Below are 23,531 nucleotides of genomic sequence, written 5' to 3'. Positions count from 1 at the left end.
AGAGGGCGTTTCAGAGCCATTACACCCTCACTTTATGTTGAAATTCAGATTACTCATAGATTATCTGGTGCTCTCAGATTAATTTTGTTGTGTAGGAGTTTCCTCAGGATAAATAAACCGCTGAGCGGGGGGCGGGGAGGGGGGGTTAAGACCAGTTGTGTAACTTACACACGAGTTTTCTGCATTACCATAACGGTTCCCATAGACAATAGAGTCGCTACTGCGCATGTCACAGTTTTGATATGCGGCTACTTTCAAACGCTGTGGGAAAATAGAACTGCGATGCTACAGCCGTGACAGGAGTGTGAAAGATTTCTGAAGTCTTACAAGTTGGTATTAAAGTGATGTGTAAATTTACTGTCCAGACTTTAGTACAGTGTGGAGGAAATGCAGTCTGAAGATTTATGTTCTTACTGTTCAGATGTGAAGCTGGACTTATTTGCAAGAATAATATTATATGAAAACAAAATAAAATGTTATCCACTGAATAAAATAAATAATAAAATATATTAGATTTATATATTATTTATATTCTATAGAGATAATAAATATATTCGTTTTGGGACGTTTCGGGATTTTTGACCTTTTCAGAAATTTGGATGTAACAGAAAATAAGTCCGAATGCTAAATTGTTGTAAACAATGTAGTGTCTGAATTCTTTTGCCTTCTGAGTGGAGAAAATTATTTTTCTTTTTTGTGTGTTGTCAAATGTTAATTTGAATAGTGGAGGTGGAAAAAAAGTTCGGACATTTTCCTTTTTTTAAAGAGATGATTGTAGAAAGAGTTCCTGATTGTCCCTGAAGGCAGCAAAGGTAAGCCCTGCCCTCCTAGCCGGCTGCTGCAGCGGTGCGTTCATGGGACTTTTTCCGGAGTGTTTGAAAGTTGTCAACAGAGAAGCAGAGGAAGGAGCAGGAGATCAGCGGCTTTAACGGGACTGCGGAGCTCGGAGGAGGAGGAATGGGCTGCACTCAGAGCAAGGTGAGACACACGGGCAGGAGACACTCGCGGACCCCGCCGGCACAGCTCTGCTTTGTCTTCTGTTTTTCTGCCGCCGGAGGTTCATTAACAGGCGGTCGGCGGCGGCGAGACGTGCCGGGAATGAGCGACGGGGAGCGGACTGTGTGTCCGCGGCACAGGCATCGTCTTTACCCAAGTTTAACCGAGTCACAAACACGGCGGCAAGTGGAGATTTGGCGCTAAAATGTGGGAAAAACGGCGTTTTCCTCGTCCTGAACATCTGTTTCTAATCTTGAGTTTGAGTTTTCCCACGATGCTCCTTTCTAAGAAGTGACCTCAGACACATTCATTTAGAAACTTCTCTGAAATCCTACAGTGTGCAGATAAAGTGAGTTTATTTACGAGCTTAAAGCAGCTTTAAGCTTTTAGCACCAAAACGTGCTGCAGTGAGCTCGACTTCCCTCCGTGAGCCTCACTCAGCTGAGAGGTTTGATTTAAAAGGAGAAGTTTACATCAGTTTAAACCAGCTGTACTCACGGGCCACAAACGGTGGCTCAAACCAGCACAAACCAGAGCACAAAATGCTAAAAACACCTTTCTGCTCATGGTTTTATCGCTGCACTCTGATAGAACTGCTCTGCATCACTCACAGTTCAATTTAATGCCTATTTATCACTCCCTGGGCCTCTGAATTCATCCTTTCTTCTGATAGGCTGCCCCTCACAAGCAAAAAGTTGGAAGAGTTGGAGTGGGACTAATGTGCCTGAGATGACCACATTGGTCATAAGATGATACTTCCTAGAGGAAATGGCAGTGAAGACTCCAAACATTGTTCCGTCTTTCTTTGCAGAACCCTTGTTCGGGTCGTGTCGGACCCTCGGTCGGGATGTTTCTGAGTTTGCGGCTGCAGTTTTTACACTTTCTGAGCTGTCGACCCATTCACCTCCACGTGCGGCTCAGCTGTTGGTGCTTAATACGTCCCTCTGTGTGATTCTGCGGCGTTCACCCATCTTGTGGCTGTAATTCTGCCCCACTCAGGGGTAAAAGTGAAGTTTGCCAGCTGTTGTCTTCCACTGGTTATTGATAGAAAGTGACAGCGCCACTAAAACTTCACACAGCCTCTTGTTGTCCCGCCGACTTGGACTTTGATATCACTGAAGCTGAATCCACTCTGATCCTTTCAGCGAGCAGGTTGCAGCATTTTTCTGAAACTGAGAGAAAGGTTATCAGCATTTTGCTTCCTGCAGAGATTCAGAGAAAAAGGTTTCCAGCTCCGTACTTTTGTTTTTGGACTGTGTTAGAGTAACTTTGCACAATTTAAAGTTTCCCTTATTTATCCTATACTGGCCCTTGATGCATCCTTTACCTGAAGCAAGATGTTTTAGCTCCTCCCCTTTAAGGCTTGACTCAATTTATGTGGCACAATGATGTTAACTGCTAATTCTGAGATGGGACATGCACATTTTTTTGTCACATCTACGTCCATCTTTTATTTACAGTCTGTGCTCATGTCCACCTACAATCGTAGAAACGCCGACACTTTTTATAGCATCGAGTAATCAACAGGAAATGTGATGACATCATATATTTCCCAAACTTCATGTGGTATCTGCTAATGTGGGGACCGCTGGACCGCCCCAGCTGCTATTGGACAATACAGATGTTTTGGCTTTACCTACCTTTGCATTTTGTGTTTAGTGTGACTGATTGACCAGCTGAGACATTTAGACTTTTCCATCCGATTGATCCGACTAATGGAGCTCCTGGTATCGACGAGCTGCAGCTGAAGCCTTCGGTTGGAGCTTCAGAGTGATAACACTGAAGTTGATGGATAATTTGATGTTGATCCTGGTTTAAATACCTGCCTTGGGCACATTGCTCCATCGCAGAGGCAGCTGAAGATGCTGTTGCATAACACAAAGCCGAGTAAATCTTTGATTAGCTCAGAATAGAAAGAGGCGTGTCAGAGAGGCTCAGAGCCTGAGGAGGAAATCCACACTCACACTGACGGCTTTAATAGCATTTCAGATTAAAGTAGACTTATTTACACTGCTGCTCAAATACCACCTTCCCCACTAACATCCACAATGATTTATGAATGATTCCTATAACTGTTGTCAGTCGCAACATTTCTGCTTATTTTAATGCTTTTTTTTAAATAAAAATAAAATGGATTTTCTATCAGCAGTTAAAATTGTGAACACAGTTTGGGATTGAAATCTCTTTAAGCCTGCTGACGCGTCCACACAGCGACATGGAAACTAAAAATCGTAGCTGCAAACCCCTTTGAAACCCTACACTGTAACACGATGTTGTGCAGTGACTGCGATTGGTCCATTTGGTCCCATCATTTCCTCCTGTTTCCTCCTTCTTTACTGCTGCCGCCATTTTTCAAATGGACTGGAAGGGAACAGCCAGTGGTGACATTGCGGAGTCACTGCGGTATCTGTGCTCGCTATGCTGAAGGCTGTATACAGAATCACTTGTGTGACTGGCAACAGTGCCGTCCCGCGCTAGTTCACGACTAAAACAGGTGAAATGTGATTAAACTAACCTTTAATTTGTATCGGTAATTACATAATGTGACACCATATGTGTACAGCGTAAAAAGCCAACATTCTAAGTATGATTTGGTGATTGAAGAATGTGATTAATGTAGACTGCAGGCTCTTACATAAACACAGTACGTACGGACCTTATTTAACCTCGTCTGTTTTCTTTCTTATTGAACTGAGAGCGCCGTATTGATAAAGTTATGGAAATAACCGGGAATAAACTGTTAAGGACGTCCGTCTAGGAAGCATTTCGCTCAGTGAGCATCGCATTGTTGCTCACAATTTTATGCTAGCAACCAGTGAGCTTTCCAGGGTGTGGTTGTCTAGGTAACCGTGCATTTACTGCTCTGTCAAGTGTAAATCAGCAGTATTCTTCACTCATTGGTGTCAGCTGCGTGCCTCACAGTGGGCAAATTATGTTTATTATGTTTATAAATTATGTTTATGTTGCTGAACATCAGCGACTCTCTACGGTCTTTGGTCACCACGTCACTGCTCTTCACTGGACGCCTCTTTAGCACGACTGGTATCAGTCTGGTACGAGTGTTAAGTTAACAAATTTGGAGTCATTCTTCTTTTTGAAATGAAAACATGACAAACATCTGAGAATGTAAACTAGATTTATAAGTAAAATAAGTTAAGTTAGTTGCTCCTTTCTCTGCTCTGTCTCGCTGCGTGTGCACCTCCTCACACACGGAGTGGAGCAGCCAGAGGAAAAGTTTCTAAAGACGTTGGATACAAAGTAACCACTGAGCCTTTTAATCAACTCGTTGTAGCCTTGGACACAGAGAAGAGATCTGATGCATGTAAAGGTGGCTGATTAAACCAGAGCGCTTCTGTCTGAAACAGTAAAGTTTAATGCGTTTATTGGTTTGTGATGGGTGGTGGAGGGAAACAGCTGAAAGGACATTTTTCTGGACCTTTGAGCTTGTTGATCAGGTGATTTTGATTATTTATTTATTCATTTTCTTTGACCTGTAAAGGTTTTAATAACAGTAATGAGTGCCGCTCCTCGCTGTGGGTCAGAGAGGCTTCTCAGACTGAATCTTATAAAATCTTTAATCCTAAACACGCGTGAAGGCCTCGTGGTGAATCCACAGCTGTGATTGTTGGAAACATGTCAGTAGCTGTTGCAGCTCTATTCAAATATATTCAAACCTCTGACTATTAACGCCGCTCGTGTTGCTGCTCTGCTCGCGTGCAGTTTGTTTCTCACCTTTGGTCTTCTCGTTTGCACCCGTCCAGTTGTTTCTACCAACAGATGGTGTGGTGGTTCTCAGAGGTTACAGTTTTCCACCGTCTGGACTCCAGACAGAGCAGACGGTCTGTTTTAAAGATGATAGGAGAAGAGTAACGTGGGTGGAGGAAGATGTTTTGGAAATAAGAGTTGGCAGGACTCGAAGCTTAAAACTCGAATACCTGAACGCACTTCTGCTTGTTCGGTTTCTGCTCCCCCTCTGTGTAACCTCTGTGCAGTAAAACTATCAGTTCACCACATGAGCTAAAATAACAGGAACTAATGAATACTGATGAATTCAGCTTTGAACCACTGGTAAAAATGTCAGAAGGAATAACAAATATCTGGATTCTGTTTTTATCTACACAGAATTTAAACATCTTCTCTTTTTCCCAGAAAACCCCACAAAATAAACCGTTATAAATGATCTAAAAAAGAATTTTGTGAAGTTATGAAATACTCTGGCTGTGGTCTTAATTGGATGAGTTGTTGTCACTTCTGTCTCTCAAAACAGATGCTGCGCTTTAGTAGCGTGTTATCGCGGTGCTCTGTAAGAAAAAGCCGATAGAGGGCAGTATGTACGGGAAGTAGTAAACAAAGTATAACTAGTAAACTGTTCAGGAGTACTTTGGGTTTAGTACAGCTGATAAACGAAGCTGTGCAGAAAATTGTGGCTAAAGAATAAACTATTTCAAAGATGATCTCAGTTCTGTTCACTCATATGTCGTTGAGTTCTCCAATTCAGTTGATTACCTGCTTGATTGACCTGAAATTTAAATTAATACTAGACAGCTAGTTTAGCAGTAAGAATGCATGTACTAACATTAGCAATCTTAGCATTCTTTCCTTAAAGGTTGACCTCCGTGAGCGATGTATGAACACATCGCTCTGACTGAGAGGTTACAGTTTATTCTGACACATTAAAAAAAAAAAAAAACCTCGAAGTTTTTTTCTGTTCCACTTTTCTGAAGTCGTTATTCAAGACGTTCTACTTCTGGCAAAGTTTTTTTTTCTCAGGGACCACGAGGTGTTCCCAAACCAAATTTACTCAACGAGGTGTGGGGTCCAGGTTTTAGGAGGCACCTCTGAACTCCTCTCCCTGTTTCTAAACTACGCCAACCGCCAGAGGAAGTTGATGTCATCTGCTTTCATCCACAACCTCATCCTCCTGGTTACTACCAGTGACATCAAACCTGCATCACTGCTAACACTGCAACCACCTGCCGCTCCACCTCTTGCTGTGTGAGCAGGAGCAGCTCCATCCTGACCTCCAGCTGATTTATCTTTTAAATGGAGACCTTTCATCTGCTCTCACTTGTTCTAAGCACACACCATGCTACACCGCCACGTGGTGATGAAAGTTTACCCAGAATGCACTTTTTAAAGTTTGCTCCAGTGATTTATCAGAGATCAGATCAAACACCCTGCTCTGATGGATCCTTCATGCTGATGCTCAGAGTCGGTGTCAAAAAACAGAAACCAGGTTTAGTGTTTAGAGTGGACGTGAACCTGAATTAGGTTCAGGTTTTAGCAGAGCTTAAATGTGTTCTAGTCTTATAAATATCATGTAGGCTAATTTAGCCTCAGGGAGGCTAAACAAAAAAGCTTTAAAAAGTGTGAAACTTTGAAAGTCTTCACAGCGAGAAGGTAAAGTTTTGCTCGGCTTCACTGAATAAACTAAAATTCTTTTTTAAAAAAACAGCTGATTCTGAGGATGTCCGGTGGGATTGTTCATGGCACAGAGACCATTTCAGCATTTCATCGTTTACTCGCTCAGCTGTTCAGTTGCTGCAGTTTAACCCAAACTTGTTAATCAGTGTTTTTTCCTCGTGGTGGAGGTTTCGGGAGCTGAGTCTGGTCTCTGCTCCGTGAAACCAGGCGTCTGTTTCTCTGCAGGCAGGTTTTTCTCCGAGGTGAAGTGTTGTTTAAACACAGGAGAGGAATCTTGCTTCTGATTTATGGCCATTTTAAAAAGTGAGGGCCTCCACAACGCCTGCAGGAACATATGCTTCTCCTCACCACCACCTTCCTCCTCCTCCTCCTCCTCCTCAGAGGTTGAGTCCACGTCGACGTGTTTGAGCCAGAGATATTTATTGTTTCTGCTCCGAGTTTAAATAAAGAGGGTGTCCGGTTTGCAGAGCAGAGTTTGAAGTGTTTATATAGCGTGTGTGCGTGTGTGTGTGTGTGTGTGTGTGTGTGGCAGTGTTTTAGGGCGTGATTGTTTGGCCTCAGTGTTTGAGCAATAAGATGGTGTGAGGCAATACAGTAAGCATTTCAGTGTGTGTTTGGATACACGTCTAACTTATGCAAGTGTTTGTTTGTGTGTGTGTGTGTGTGTTGCTGGGATTGAACAATGCTGGTTAAGTAATGAGTTGCGTGTATCCTGATCGATATTTTTCTTTCTTTAATGGGATAAGCGAGTTTTCGGCGTTCCTTTTTTTTCTCTCGCTGAAGTGATGCTGGCTTCCTGTGAGCTGCTGAAAGATTACAGTTTACAGATGCTGCGGGAAAACAGGGGTTCAGCATTTGCACACAGATGCTTCAAAACAGGGAAAGTCTTTTTAATGGACCTTTAAGAAAAAAAACATGGATTTACAGCCAGATTGTGAAGGCACACATGCACCTTCACTTGCAGGTGACTGTTTCCACAGTTCATGCTGGACGTGATGTCACAGCGTGTCTTCCTCCCCTCACCACTGGGTCGTGGCAGATGGCCGCCCCTCTCTTCTGCCAGAGTATTCTTCCTGTTGTAAGGGAGTTTTTCCTTCCCGCTGTCACGAAAACGCTTGGTCAGGGCGGACGTCTGATTGTTGGGGCTTTCTCTGTTTCTCTGTATTATTGTAGAGTCTTTACCTCATGATATAAAGCGCCCTAAGGCAGCTATTGTGATTTGAATTTCTCAAGTTGCGCGTTTCTGCGATCGCCATCCAAAAACCAAATGTGATTGTGAAGGCTGGCTCTGACTGTTAGCTAATGACTAGTGATGAGTACTCGGTGTTTCCATACCACAGATAATCTTGTATTTTGAAACGGGTTTAAACAAGATGTAATTCAATTCAATTCAATTTTATTTATATAGCTCCAAATCACAACAAAAGTCGCCTCAAGGCGCTTCAACGCTTCAATTACAAAACATAATTTTTTTTTTTTAAATTCAGTATGACTTGAAACGAGTGACGGAGTCCGTAAACTCAGCAGGGGCGTGTTTACAGAGTCTGTCGCCATCTGGTGGCCTTCAGATAAAAAGCATGTTTAAGTCACTTCTACGCAGGCTTCTTTTTTCCCATCTAGAAGCAACATCTGTTTTTTTTTTTTGTTGTTGTTTTTTTAAATTTATTACATCTTTGCTCCTCTCGCTGTAAACCCAGACTCACTTGGCCCCACCGCCACGCTCCCTCTGAAGCCCCTCCCACAACCTTCCTGTACCCCAGCCTCTTAAAGCTCTCCTCTAGTATGGAGGGAGACATTGAAATTAGAATAATAACTTGAAGTTTAGTAGTAATAATAATGGGCAGAAGAATAGCTAGAAGCTTGTCAGTGTAATTATTCCATAGTCAGAACATGTGTTTATCTATTTTATATCAGCTTTTTATGTCTTGTTGGATTAAGCTCTACTTCAGTTATCTTAAGTGTGTAATAAAAGCCTTTATTGTCCTCATGGTTTCATACTTCAGAGGGTAGAACAGTCAAACTGGTTTAAGTTAGATTATGTTTCTTTTTAAGAAGTTTTTAAGAAGGCTTTCAGTAAATCACTTGATCCTTTTGTTTGTCTGCTCCACCTTTTCCAGGTGCAGCTGCAGGTTTTTACATTAAAAGCACTTCATTCGTGTTAATGTTGAATCGTTTGTTATATTTTTGTAGCTCCTCACCCAACACCTTGTCACAATCTGAAGTCTTTTTAATCTTTCTTTTGGGATTCAGACCTGCCCCAGGTGGTGGATCGTCTCTGTGCAGGCACCGAGCGGCTGCAGGTCGTTTGGTTTTCAGCAGCAGGAACAGCCGTCTGTTGTCCTGCAGCAGCTGAAGTTATGTAACACACAAAGAAAAGAGGGAAAGTTTGAGCGTCAGTCATGTGGACACTAATGAGACGCTTTCATAACAAACTCCCTGCTCCAGTTAGTTACCTGGAGCCGGACCAGGACTCGGTCACATCGTAACACTTCACTTCATGTCTAATTATTATGGGATGTTATTAAAGCTGATCTCTGGACAGGTGGTAGTGTACATCAAAAGCTCAAACCTTCCCTGACTCGGGTTTCTTTAAACTCAAAGTGTTTCAGATCTTCCTTTCTTGTGAGTTGCTCAGCGTTTCTCTTCCACCTCACCATCAGTAGCAAACAACACAAGCTAATGTTAGCTTAGCAACGAAGTCTACCAGTCACTAACATAACCAGTCGACGGCTATCAGCATGCTGACGTTAGCTGGTAAAGTGGGTATCAAGCAGTCTGTCAGCATTAGCAGCATTAGCTAATATTAGAGAGTCGCTTTTCTCTAATGAACCTGGTCAGAGCCAACAGGAAGTTGACTGTCAGCATAAAACTACTGCTCACATGGCTGTAATTATGACAAATGCCAATCAGGCTCCATAGTGCCGGGCAGTGAGCACAGGCCCACTGGAGGATGTCGGGCCCTCTGGTCACCCTCAGGAAGTCTGTGTCTGATCATGTGGTCAGAGACATTCACACCAGTGACCTGCTGGAGGTCATTTTGTAGCTCTGGCAGTGCTCATCCTGTTGCTTCTCGCACAAAGGAGACATGAGCCCTGCTGATGGGTTTAGGACCTTCTGCCGCCCTGTCCAGCTCTCCCAGAGTAACTGCCCATCTCCAGGAGTCTCCTCCACGCTCCTGAGACTGTGTTGGGAGGCACACCTGTTAATGACATGTGGAGATGTACTACCTGTGTAACCCCTGCAGGGTCCAGGTATCGCCTTATGCTATCAGTAGCTACACTGACACTTCCCAAATGCAAAACTAGTGAAAAAGAAGTCACACAATGTTAGCTGGGAGAAAATGTGAGTGGGCTCCAGCTGTGAAATCATTCCTGTTTTGGGGGTTCCCATTGTTGCCCGTCTAGTGCAGCTGAAACTGCTACTTAAGTCAGTATCCCAGAGGTTTGATGCCATTCTCTGATTATTTTTAATAATACATGTTCATTAAGAGGAATTTGAACCTCTGTTTATTTACTGCAACGTCTCCTTTTTGTCTTATCAGAAGAAAAGCAAAGGCAAGAAAGGAGAGAAGACTCAGAAGGCAAACATCCGCCAGGATGATGAAGGTGAGTATATTTTACACAGATATTTATGCATGTGCTGCAGACTGTGGTTTCCTCTTCACTCTTCTTTCGCTTCCTGTTTGCTTCTCTTGTTTTTCTGAACCTAATGTCATGAGAATCAGTCTGACTGATGATGAGAGGTTTTACTTTCACTCTGCTGTAATGCGGCTGTGGTTGCGTAGAGTCATACTTCATATTTTAGGAGTACAAAGACTCCTTTTTTTCTGAGGAAAAAGGACCGACCTCTTCCTCTCTGAGTGATGTCACAGAATTGTTTCTATAGAAGTTCTCGTTTCTGTTTTTGGTGGTGGGATAAATGCATGTGTGATAATTACAGCGTGTTCTTCTCCGTAAATGGGCTGGTATTTAGATGGTGACACAGATTTTTGTAATTCTGCTTCTTTACACTTCCAGTGAAAATAAGCAGCTGATATATGACTGGTTTCATCCTCTCTTTTTTTTCTAAAAAAATAAATAAATAAGGTTCGCTTAGAAAGAGGGTGAGGAACTTGGTCATTCGGGAGGAGGTCAGAGTAGATCCCATGCTCACCTGTACTGCGCGGTGTTTTGGGCTTGTCCCCAGGCCACAGCCAGGACACTCCTGGAACGGGAAAACCTTCGAGTCACCTCAGAACTTGCTGGAAAAGAGCTCTGACCATTTCATATAGAACAAACTGCCATCTTAGTTTATTCTAAGGCTTTTTTTAATGAGCCATCAAGCTGCCAGGTGCTGCAGATGAAAATGAGCCTGTGCGCAGATAAATCTGTTGCATGACAGACGAAAGAAGTCATGCTTCCTGGCCTTTCCTAAATAAACAGAAACTGAAGTGACATCATCATCAGAACGTTACAGGTGTCTGTTCACACCTGTTAGAACACCTTTATCTCCCTCTAACAGAACACGTCTTACAGTTTTACCTGTTCAGGTTTTTTACCTGACAGTTTAAAGGTCGAATGCTAACGGAGCCTTTAGCATAGCATTGATTTTATGCTACTGTGTTTCTTTTTCCTTATTTGGGTCGAAGGTTTAGGCTAGTTCTGTTTATGCAGGACAGATGTCTCCACCTCAGACACATCCATCAGTTGGAGCAGATTATTAACATTTTTCTTACTTTCGCTGCCTCGTAGCCGGACACTTAGCCTGTTAGTCTTAGCCTCGCGTTTATTTTATGTAAGCGTTATTTTACGCTTCAGTAACAGGGAATCTAAACATGCTTGTCACCAATAAAACAAGTTTATGGATGTTTTTTTTTTTTTTATGTAAGAGTTTTCAAAAAGTTCTCTTTAAACCCGGACTTATTGTCAGTCATCTATTTTCTTCCATTTATCCAGTTCAGGGTTCAGGGAGATCCCAGCGGTCATAGGGCAAGAAGCTGGGTACACCCTGGAGTACATTGCAGATCAGTAGTGAGAATGTATCTGATAGCACTTGTAATGCAGAGTTCAAAGTGCTAAACAACAATTTAAAGTAAATCAAAAAGAAGAAAAGTCATTCACAAATTTAAAATACTTAAATGGACAAAAGAGTACATCAAATTAAATTAAAAACAATCAGCTAGTAAAGAAAAAACCCCTAAATAAATAGAATAAAGACAGTTCGACCAATATATTTGCCAATATTAACTGACTGCCAGTCTTGCCGTATCAGTTTTAATAATGGCTGATGAATGAAAATGAAAAAGGTAAGTAGAGACTGTAGAAACACCCTTCAAACCTGTTACAAGTGATGCTGCATAGTTTGCCCACCGGAGGGTGCTGTGCAACTTCCCAGCTGGCAACTCTTGTTTGGAGCAAACAACAACCAGCTGGTTGGAGTAAACAAGTAATCCACAATTTCTTTAAACTGCATTGTCGTTTTATATTAAGGGCTTACAAATGATTACACATAACGAATGTTGGCAATATGTTTTACGCTACATATTGGCCCATATATCTGACTTTGAATGAGTTAAATATTATTGGTACTGGCCTTAAAAATCCTGCATCGGTCAGCCAAATAAAATGTCACAAAAAAGGCAGAATCATCTTAAATAGAATCAAATCCATAGAAATGGATGTAATAATGCAGTAACAGGAAAAAAGTGACCTTTTTAACAAAAAAATGAAATTAATCTATGTCAAATAACAAAGCTCGACTTATTCATTATTCTTGTTTTAGGTTTATTAAATATTTTTATGTTATTAATGAAAAGATTTAAAACTATGAAATGGAATAAAACTACAGAGTTTAACATGACGTAGTGCCATATGTCTCATGTTTCAGTTCAGCTTTCCAGTGTGTGGCTTTACTCAGCCAAATCATGTGACGGTCCTATGAAAACAGACAATATTCACATTTTTACGAGCTCCAGTTTCCCAGCAGTGACAAACGAGCTCTGAACGATCATCCTCACACTGATTTTATCAGAGTGACTGAATGAAGCAGCTGCTTTGAAGGTTTGACTCACCGCTGACGCTCGCTGCACCCTCATTTCCTCCTGTTTACGAGCCGGTCGTTTAAACTGCAGTGATGGAGGAAGATGTGTCGTCATCCTGTGAACCACTAGCTGGAAGTTCACCTTAAAAACAGCATATTTGCACATTTATTCATTCATTCATTCATGTTTTTTTTTGGTTGAAAATTGCACTGTTCCAGCTCTCAGAAGATTTAAACTAAAACTCATCACTTCCTCTCATGTTAAATTGTCTCCACGTGGATTTTAAAGCTTTAAAAATGCGACTTTATTGCTCTGAACTCCGTCGGGTCTCATTTTTCTGTGTTTACATGCTGCTGCAGGACTTTGTGAATAAACTCAAATCAAAGTAAAGCTGGTCTTTGTCTAAACATCGGACAGGCTCCGACCTGTTTGAGGCTGAATTTGAACTGGGATTATTAGAAAAATACAGATATTAAGTAAGGCCTGAAAGCCCCGTTGGCTCCCGGTATTAAAATATGTGGCAGCTTGTTTTTGACTCCAGATGTTTTGTTAATGATAACCTTCATTGTGTTTGTGACAGCTGAAATGTGATCGGGTTTATCCAAACTGAAGACGTCACTGAAACTGAATGAACAGATCGTGTGTCTGCATGTCCGTGCTGTAATCGACGGGTTGAAATAAGAACTGCAGTGAGAAACACTTCCTGCATACAGGTGTGATTCATGACCGTGTGTTCTTGCAAGGATGAACTTCAGCTTTAGACCTTGAGAGAACATTTTTTTCATGATTCCCACGGTCATTAAAAAGTATGAAATTAAAGTCAAGAAAAGTGAAGTTTAGAAGGCCTGAAAAACGTTACAATATTTTTCATAAAAACAAATTTGCAAAGTGCTTCACAGCTTCAGTAACACATTAACAAACAGGACATACAAACTATGAACTTAGTGTGGCTTTTCCAACGCAGATTCTGATTATTCGTAAGGAGGTTGATAGGTAAAAATAGTAGAAACAAAAAAAAATTCTTCAGTCTTTCTATTGAAATATTTTTTTAATATAAACTTCATCATAAAAGCTGGGAAAATGCTGTCACGGCAGCCAAAACATTAGTCAACCTATAATGCCTGTAGTTCCGCTCTTTGCCTGAAGAGGGCGGTGTGTCTGTAGTTCCACTCTCTGCCTGAAGAGGGCGGTGTGTCTGTAGTTCCCCTCTTTGCCTGAAGAGGGCGGTGTGCTTCATCTACTGCTTTGGGTTTGTGTGGGAGCCCCGTCAAAACCCTGTCCATTATGCTAGCAGTGTCCAAGCATTCTTTTTTCTTTTTTTTTCTTTTCATACCGCGCCCCCCTGCAATGACTGCGTGCCCCCCCAGGGGGCGGGCCCCACACTTTGGGAACCTCTGCTCTAAAGCATGTTTGTAACTCAAGGTCATGTTTTTGTGTCGGTTGGCAGGTAAACGTGCGTCAGGTGAGCCGGACGTCTGTCTGGAGAAGCAGTTGGAGCGGTTTGAGTGGCAGCTGAGGATTTTAAGGGAGGCCAATGGGAACCCAGAGAGGGCGGAGTTACTGAAAGACCATGGTGATGAAGAACTGTGTGGCCTCGTACTGAGCATCCTCGATAAGGTGAGATGTTCTTCTGATTACTGACCTGATTATCTGGAATCACTGATTTTCGTTGTTGATTGAAAATAAACAGTGTTCTCTGTTTTGTTTTTTGTTTTTTTTTTTTTTTTTTTTACCATCCAGAAATTATTCTAAACAGCCGAAGAGGTTTTTCAGTGAGTAGGAACTCTTAGGTACAGCAGGTAGATTAAAATGTACTATCATCTGCATACAGAATGATTCTGAATATGGTGCTTATGAAATATAGACTCGAAGTGTTGTGATGCTGAAAATAATGAGGACCAAAAATAGTGCCTTGAGGGATGCCACCTTTAATAAGATATTAGACATTTCTGTGTTCTGCCAAAGAAGATTTTAAAAAAGAAGAAAACTAGTGAATGGACTTCTTAAAAAGATGTCAGTGATTAAAAGAGCACAGAAACCAGTCAAGTTTCTTTGTAAAACACAACAGGTTTTTGGGACTTCATGTGTCCTGTTTTATTGACACCTGCCATCCAACTGTCTCATTATTTTCCTCTCTATTAAACTGAATCTGTCCTAACTTCCAGGTGAAAACGGAGACGACGGCCGATTTGAACATCCTGCATGAACAGAAGAGTAAATCTGCTACTGAGGAGCACGAGAGGCACGTGGAAGGTAACGCACAGCAGACGGCTGGAGAGTCGACACTTATATCTGCTGTATTTGTTTAACGAGTTGTGATTATAGGACCACAGACTTCCCCTCCTGCAGAGAGACCCCCAGGATCAAAGAAGCGGGAAATGACTAAGAAGCAGACTGGATTCTCATTTCTTTTGTCACCCTGAAGTCATTTTTAGTCTCCTTTTGGTCATTTTATATGTCTTTGTGGTTGTTTTTTGTCTCTTTTTTCTTGTCTAATTAGAATATCTGTTATAGATAAAAGAACCCGACAAACACAAGTGAAGCCACTTTTAAAAAGTAATCCTGTATGAGTCATGTTAGATGTTAAAAACATTTCGCCAAACTTCTTAGCTATGGTCTACATGTACTTGTTTGAGGTCATGTGATGCTGGGACTATAAACAGAGTTTGTGTTGTTTCCTGCAGAGCTGCAGAGGAGAAACGAGCACGAGAAAAATCAACTGACAGAAAAGTTTCAGGAGGCTGAAAACGTTCTCAAGGTAAACCCATAAATGTGGAAACGACGAGCAGTGTTTTTGTGTCTGTTAATACAGTCTGAAAATCAGCCGAGAATGTAAATGAAATTCTGTATTTAACGACTAGATTTAATTTCATTCTTGATTTATCTCACAAAGTCTGTGTTTCCTGTTTGTGTGTGAGTAATTTTGTTTTGTTTTACCCATTAATTATTAAGTGTTAGTGAAGCTCTTATAACAGTCTACATTTTAAAAGATATGGTTCCCACAGTTGATGCACTTGGTAAAAGCGGTAATTGTAATTTCAGGTATTTGTAGCTGATGAAAAGAACAAATATGTGAAGTAACGGTGAGAGCGGAGATCGTTTGTATGATACAGACCTCAGTTTCACTAATTTGAGCTTAAAGTTAAAGACATAGCCTGTATATAAAAGATTCCATGTTTGTCTGTATATATTAGACTCTGTGTTTGGAAGCCTCGGTATGAGCTTAGCTTTTAGTGCTAAGTCATCAAATAACGTCAGTTAGCTTGGTTATTAAACTGCATAAACTGTATGGGAGAACCACACAGGCACCTGCTAATGGCAATGAGCTGAATGAGTGTTTTTATTTTATTTTTTTAAAACACTGAATCCAGTTTGTTCTAGGGGGAAAAAAGAGAAACAGCAGTAAATTACAACAGTAATAATCTGTTTAATAATTCTGGTGATCCTTTTAAATTCTGTGAATTTGAGGCTTCAAAGGTTTTGCATGGACATATTTGGGTACATTTTGCCCCTTCTGGCATTGAAGGTATTGAATTAGTTTCTGTAAGCAGCAGTGTTAAACATACCTGCAGAAACCTTGGGAGAACTCCAGTAGGGGGCGCTGTTCTGGATGTTAGCGTGTTGATGTTTCATGTATTCAGTAACCAGGAAGAAGCTGAATTAAGTGTTTTTGTTTTGTTTTTGCAGGCTAAAGTGGAGGAGCTGAAGGCAGAGCTGCAGGTTTACAACGAGCTGAAGAGACGAGTCGAAGAATCGACGTTTAAGAAGGACCTGCAGAGGAATATACAGGTGTGTGTGTGTGTGTGTTTACATAAAATTAAAGTTAAACTTGTGTTTGAAGTTAAATCAATTTAAACCACCTGTAACTACAATATTAAAACTCTTTAATATCCTGTTTAGGCTCACGGGAGCCCAGGTGCATTCTGGGAGTCTGAGCAGGAGTCCCTGGTGTTTGTGATTGAGATGAAGAGTGAGCGTGTGCAGGAGCAGAACAGGAAGCTGCAGCAGATGGACACGCTGGTACGTGATGATGTTTAAAGAGTTTCTGCAGGTGTGAAGCTTTTACGTCACCTGTCCGTACGATGACGCCGAAGCTGATGTGGACGTGATGAAGCTACAGACACCAGATACATGCTGAGTGTTAGAGCGAGCTGTGTTTCATGTGAAATGATCTGAGTTTTCTCAGATGTGCAGGAGCTGCTCTCCTTTTTTATTGCCAGCTATAGTTTTTGTATCTGTTCAGAAGGTTTTATACAAAATATATAATAGCAGCTGCAAGCTGCAGGCTTTAGAAAGGCCTGTGGATATCAGAGAAAACCATTTACCTTAAATCAGCGGTCCCCAACCCCCGGGCCTCGGACCGGTACCGGTCCGTGAGTCGTTTGGTACCGGGCCGCGAGAGTTGAGGCTCAGGTGTGAAATGCATAGTTTTCAGGGTTTTTATCGGTTTTCAGCGTTATTTTGTTATCGTTTACTCAGTTTTCCTTGGTCTTTTCACGTGTGTTATGAATAAATTTTCTTTTTTTCGGTACCGGTACTAGTTTTATTTTGTTGTATTTATCCGCAACACCTTAAAGGCTGGTCCATGAAAATATTGTCGGGCATAAACCGGTCCGTGGCGCAAAAAAGGTTGGGGACCGCTGCCTTAAATCTTTGAGTTCTAGACCCATGCTGTTTAAAAACAACTCTGAATAATTCATTAATGCACCTCCTCAGTAAGATAATCGTTAAATGAGCTTTTTAAAATCCTGAGTCCAGAGTTTGCAGAGAAAATGCAAAAAAACTTTGTTAGTACAAAGACATCTCTTTGTAGTAACTGTGATGTTACAAGACTTTAAAAGTTTGACTTCATGTGCTGAACACTGCAGACAACCTGAACTTTGACCTCAAACTTTACGTTTCCTTGTGTTTGTGGGGCTCATTCTTTCCACGACGCTCTTCGTCTTCATGCTCGTCTCATGATTTTCAGGTGGAGAAGAATTTGGCTTTGGAGGACCAGATCGTCCACACCATGCAGCAGAACGAGGACCTGAGGGTCCGGATAGACAACTGCCAGACTCTCATTCAGTACGTGCCTGAATATTTAATAGAGTGAAGAAAGCAGAGGCATGAGTGTGCTGCCACCTGCTGGACAGAACATCTTCCTGCAGGAGCGCTTCAGTCAAAATGGGCTGGTGTTAGAACAGTTTAATATAAGGAGGTGCATGTTTGAAGCTAAAGGAGCAACACATTTTGATTTAGTGATAGTAACTGATCTAACTTCAGATTCAACCCTCAGAAAAACCTCATTAAGATTAGAGAAGAGTAATTTCTTATAAAACCAGACAAACCTGAGCAAAGTTCCCACCTGACCCTCTCAGAATCAGCTGATCTCTGTTTACATTAACTTTATTTTTTGCTGAAGTATTGCAGGTTTCAGCTTTCAGAGCTACGAAATGTGTTTACATCCACTCCAAGTGTCACAAGCTAAAGAAAATTTGTTCTAAAAACAACTTTGAGCACCAGTTTAAAATCTGTGAGGCAGAGCAGCCGAAACAAATCAGTATCCTTGGATCAGTGCAGTCTGTTGCTCCGTTTTCTAGGAAACATAAAGACGTAACAGAGGTCCCCAACCACCTTGTCCTTTCTCAAATAATTTTCCCTTTCTTCCTGTTCTCAGGCAGCTATCGAAGGAGCAGCAAGACCTGAAGGTGGCGCTGGAGAGGCAGGTAGCATCCAACCAGAAGCTTTCTCAGGAAAAAGAGCAGCTGATGTTCAAGCTGAGACACAGGGACTCGTGCCCGCCCATCCACCTGCCCACCGTGATGCCGGAGATCACGCCAAGATGACCGACTGCGAGTCTGACCCTGGATCTTTTTCCGACTAGCACGCAGCCCGTCTGGTTTCATTAACTGAGCAAAAGAGTCAAACAGCAAGAGCGGCCAACCCTCCGAGTTCACGTTAGAGTCTCTGGAGCTCTGACTCTGCCTACATTAATGCTGATCAACGAGAACATCGGTTTCACTGCAGCCAGCGGATCTTCTGCAGTCGATGAGGTTTACTGAACAACTCTGGATCCTCTGAGATCACAGCAAGCTTTGAGCGTTTACCGCTGTATGCACGAACTGTTTGGAGCCAGAGAGACATGTTTATTTTTGTTTTTCTGGCATTTTCTAATGACGATCATCGGTTTGATGGTGGTTTAAATGCTACAGAAAGCATGAAACTGAGATACTAGGAAGAGTTTTATTTTATTGCAGAGCAAAAACGGACTGATGAGCGTGGCAGCACAGAAATGCTCGTTCTGTCCGTAACATCACGTTAGCAGTTAACTTCACTCCGCTACTTGACTCAATCTTGAGTTCAAGTCCAAGAACTCCTGGTGGCGCCATAAAACCTGCATCATATGCTGCGATGCTTCATCAGGTGTGCCTTTTCAGGTCTAGGCCTTCAGCTATTCATGACTTTCCTTTTTGAATTAAACCTTCAGCCCATCATCAGTCTAGAATTTATTTCATAAATTACATCCAATAACAGGCAATTTTCGTGTGACAAAAGCCATAAAACTTGACTAATTTGATTTCTTTTGCTGACTAACTGTTACTCCAGTCACTGTATCCGTAGGTATTATGGTTCTGGAAATTCCAAATGCCAATGCCAAAGTGCCTCCCATCAGGACACCGAAGTGCTGATCAAAGATCTCATGAGCGTCTTTGCTGAAGTTGGAGCCTTGCTGAGTTGAACAGTATTTGATGCACGTGAAGTAGCTGAAGGTTCAAACGTATTAAACTTTCTCCAAGGACTCTGCTGGGAACCAGGTTTGTTGATGGTACCAGAAAATCTGAGACCTCTGAGGTTTCAAGGGTTGTAACAAAGGCCTGTTTTACTTGGATGGTTAATGCATTTGATGAGCGTCCTGAGGATCCTCAAGAAAAAATATGACTAGTACTTGATGGCTTTCCAGTTTATTAGTGTTTTAGCGTTTACCTTTGTGCCTTTTCTAACTGCAGGGACTGTTTTTCCACTTCTTTTATCCTTTTTATTTCCAACTTGCTCCTTTCACTAATAGTCCACAAAATTTAAAAAAACAAAACAAAAAACAGGGCTATCTCTACAAACAACAGACCTGCTGGCTCTGTCTGGAATTATTTTTTTCTTTTCACGTAAATCACCCCAGTTTCTACTGGTAACTTTCGGCTGTGGGTTATTTTTCACGAGGTGGTATTTTACAACACCAGTAGTAAACATAAAAGTGAGCAGAAGTTTAAACCCTGAAAGGACTAGTACAGTTATCGATGTAGGGTGGAGCAATGGAAATAGAAAGGTAAATATTGACACCAGTTCACACCTACCCTGTGTTGGAACAGTGCTTAGTGCTTTGTAGGGAAGTCTTTCAGGTTTTTCTCTCATTACAAACTTCTGCTGGAAGGTTCAGATATATATATATATATATATTTTTTTTTTTACTGTAGTTGGTTCTCTCAGTTCTTTCCAAGCACTTCTATTTTTTTTTGATGTTCAATTGAGATCACAATTTTCATTGTACAGCATCAGTAATTGAGTATTTAGGAGTCAAAAAACAAACTGCATTAAAGGTTATTAAAGCATTAAATGGGCTTTCAGATCAACAGTTTTTCTCAGCCATAGTTTTATTCGTTAAAAAAAAATTACACGCTATATATGGCACGCTAACATAATATCTCACGCTATTGTCTTTTGGTTGGAAAGCGTTGCAATAATATTAAGATATGTTAGCTGAATGTTAAAACCTAGCACCAGAGCTTCAGTGAACACCTCTGTAAGAGCTATCAGTGCTGGTTGTTATTGTCAATTAGGGATGATGTGCTAGCAGTAAATTATTAGCATGTTAGTCGTGTGTTTACCCGTTAGTATATTAACATCCCCAGAAAAAAAGGTACATGTCAGAGTGCTAGCACACAATACTTAATAAAATACACATTCATATCTTAACCTTAGCAAGCAGAATGGTTTAAAGGGTGAGGGTTTTTTTTTTTCAACCAACTGTTGGTTCAAAACTACATTAACAGGGATGCTAACAGTTAGAAAATGTCTGGCGCAAGGTCGCACCAGACTCTGCTCTATTAGTCCGTGAGCTATTGTGGCAGGTAGGCTAACTGCTAACATGTTGGCTGGCTCCAGTAATTAGCTGTGTAGGCTTAGCCAGCTTGTTCTGGTTGTGTTCATAATATATTAGAGTGAGCATGCTTATCATGTTCTTGATATATTTACTGCTTTTATATAACCATTTTATCATGTGTATTTGTTAGCTAGCTAGCTAGCTTAGCTGCTAACTAGAAGTTAAAGCAGTTTAACCACAGAACATCAGTACTTTTCCTTTCTACATCTCTTTGTTAGTCAGTTAATCTATCCTTTTAGCTGTGTTATCTAACTGGTAATATGCCAGCTAGCCACAGTAGCTCACAAATATTAGCAGACTGGCTGTTTGGGTGTTTATTGTTTTAAGTTATTCAGTGATGTGATGTAAACATTGAGCTAAATTCTGCGACCAGTTAAAATAGTTATCTAAATCACATAAATCTGAAGTGTCCTTTTCCATGCAACTTTGTGAAGCTGTTAGTCATTTAGCAGACAACGAAATGCTAACATGCTGGCATCCGCCATTTTGCAGGATTCTTAAAATGTCTATTTCAGTAACAGGCACATTTAAAGCTTGAACAGTTTAATTTTCACAAGTAAATACTTAAGAACAGTCACAGAAATCTAATCACTGTATACAGTCTTTGAGTCAGTTGATGGATTTTTTTTTTCCTTTGGAAGATTTGAAAAATATTGTTATCTTGTCTGTTTTTTTTTTTTTTTGTTTTTTTTTGCATGATGTAAGTTTGTATTGCCAAAAAACAATGTCAGTGTTGTTACAGCTCTGTATTTTGCACCAGCACTTTGACCGCTATTTTTACCAGGCATTTATAGAGATTTACATATTGTACAGTTTAGATTTTTTTCTTCTTCTCTTTCCTACATGTAAAGAAAAAAAGTAGTATGTCTTTTTGCAGTCAAATGGAAGTCAAGCGGTTTGCTTTCACAGCGTGATGTAAATACACTCAAATGTTTTCTTTGTTTTGTTTTTGACTTGTTGAAATAAAAATCTGTAACTGAGTTTGACTGCTGTTAATAATTTCATCTGAGATTACATTTTTACTTACATTTGGATTTGATCAAGATGTAATATCGTACAGAGAACGAAAATACTTAAAAAAAACAGTTTGTATGTAATGTTAAACTCCCTAATAAACTTAAAGATAAAGTATAAATTCCTAATCTTAAATATTAAGAAGAAAATGGGCGGGGGGAGGGGGGGACTTTCAGTGGGTAACAGGAATTTTATATATAATTTAGTGAGGAATTTGAACTAAAATTCTTAAGTCCACAATAAAAATAACAAAAAAAGACACTAAGAACAAGGAGAACGAGCAGAAAATTGTTACTAAATGATAAAGATTGAGTTGTGTAATGCTGATCTGTGACCATGAGGGGGCAGCAGAAACCAGCCACTGGAATACAACCTGTGAATGTGATCACCACCACAGGCTTTCCCAAAGACATTACATCACTAGCTGATGTCACTGGGAGCTAATGCTAACATTAAATTAATGCCCAGCAGATGACCATATACTAAACAGTCTTATTCTGAACTGAGAGATCCTTGGCTGCTTTCAGGACGTTTAAATATTTAAGTCATAAGAATATTCCAGGAAATATAATTCACAAATAGCTGTATTTAGCTGTACACTGGAGTTGTACTTGGAGGCACCTTGGCTATGGGTTAAAAAAATAGTTCCTGCAGTGTTGTTGTTGTTTTTTTTGTTTTTTTTTAATTATTAACTGGTCTCTGGATATCACATCTGTAGCAATGTTATATACAAATATAGGGTATATCTTTTGTTTATTTTTGCAAATAAATCTTGTTTCTTCATAGTGTTTTCATTTCCCTTTTCTTTGTTGCTTTAAACCAAAACCTAAAATTTCCTCCAACATCTTTTTCTAATCACTTCCTTGATGATAAATTAGATTAAGGAAAGATGTGAAGGAGAATTCAAAAACCTATGTGTTCTTAACATGTTGTTTTATAAATGTTGGAGAACTCTGATAAATAATCTCTACATCCTTCAGTTTATTTTAATGAAACACATTCTCTTTATTTGTGAAGCCACATTACAGAAAGTGCTTCATACAGGAAAAAACTTTATAACAAGCAGATTTGAATAAAGTTTTGGGTTTAAGAAACTGTTACTGAAGCTTTAGTAATTTACATGATGATCAGCTTCACTTGTTGGTTGATCATTTCGTTTGATTGCACATAACTATGGACTGTTGAATGGCATTATCTCCTTTTATACCAGCTCTTATTATGGCTACAGGTACTTCAGGGTCATCAAAGGTTTTGTTTTTGTTTTTTTTTGTTTTTTTAACCTCTAGCCTGGTTTTCCATTTGTGAGCATTAACTGGGGATGTCACTAACCAGTGTTTCCGGACCAACCCAGGTCATTGTCTCTCACAGTCAGGTTTAGATGTGTTTTAGTTTATAAGTTGAGAAAATACAGAGATAAGAGCTGCCATCTTTACGAGAAGACGAGAGGAAATGTTTTCATGTCCTCTAAGTCTTTTAGCTAAGCTCGGGATGGCTTTGATCAGCCTTTCAGTGATCGGGGCTGTAAGAAATCCTAAATCCAGGAACCGTGCATCATCTTAGACAGCAGGTCAATAAACTGCTACAATACAAGTCAACCAGCACACCTCAGGCAGTGTCCACCAGGGTTAGCATTTGGTTTCAGCCACAAGCTAAAAGATTCTCAAACTAGAAGTCTCCTTTCAAATCAAGTCTCTCACATGCATTCTGTCATAAAATGCCAATAATGATCTAGTTACAGCCTAACCCTGAGCCTGCACTGGTGGACAGCAACCTGAGGGATGGTGAGAGATCAACAGTCCTCACAAAAAGGCGTCCTCACATGTGAGAAATCCACAACATGGTGCCGAGTCAATCAGAAATCGAACGAACTTAAAAAGAGCAACTTGCGTGGCTGAAATTCCACCGACCACAGGTATGGATCCAGATTAGTTTGTGATATAT

General features: G+C 40.7%; 1 protein-coding gene across 2 annotated transcripts; it reads left to right on the top strand.

Annotated features, from left to right (window-relative positions):
- The first annotated feature begins 787 nt into the window (after positions 1-787).
- ccdc69 (coiled-coil domain containing 69) lies at positions 788-21,556 on the top strand. Of its 2 annotated transcripts, none has more exons than XM_084953259.1 (9): positions 788-978; positions 9,965-10,025; positions 13,887-14,056; positions 14,605-14,692; positions 15,124-15,197; positions 16,127-16,228; positions 16,340-16,459; positions 17,409-17,506; positions 18,099-21,556. In XM_084953259.1, exons 1-9 carry the CDS (start codon positions 958-960, stop codon positions 18,265-18,267), a joined length of 903 nt encoding a protein of 300 aa, XP_084809385.1. In that variant the 5' UTR covers positions 788-957; the 3' UTR covers positions 18,268-21,556. The 2 variants fall into 2 exon arrangements, with proteins under 2 accessions (XP_084809385.1, XP_084809377.1); XM_084953251.1 differs by having other exon boundaries at positions 789-978; positions 9,962-10,025.
- Positions 21,557-23,531: the final 1,975 nt, after the last annotated feature.

This window comes from Perissodus microlepis, chromosome 2 (genome assembly GCF_051167445.1).
Source record: "Perissodus microlepis isolate ML-2025 ecotype Zambia chromosome 2, ASM5116744v1, whole genome shotgun sequence".
In the NCBI taxonomy this organism is placed as follows: domain Eukaryota; kingdom Metazoa; phylum Chordata; class Actinopteri; order Cichliformes; family Cichlidae; genus Perissodus; species Perissodus microlepis.
The sequence above is the reverse complement of the archived record's forward strand: the minus strand, read 5'-3'. Positions and strand labels throughout refer to the sequence as shown.

Bases quoted from the DNA above. Each gene is read 5' to 3' on its own strand.
- ccdc69 (XM_084953251.1), top strand. From the start codon at position 958: ATGGGCTGCACTCAGAGCAAG. The intron at 10,026-13,886 runs GTGAGTATATTT...GTCGGTTGGCAG, and splicing joins CATCCGCCAGGATGATGAAG to GTAAACGTGCGTCAGGTGAG. The intron at 17,507-18,098 runs GTACGTGCCTGA...TCCTGTTCTCAG, and splicing joins AACTGCCAGACTCTCATTCA to GCAGCTATCGAAGGAGCAGC.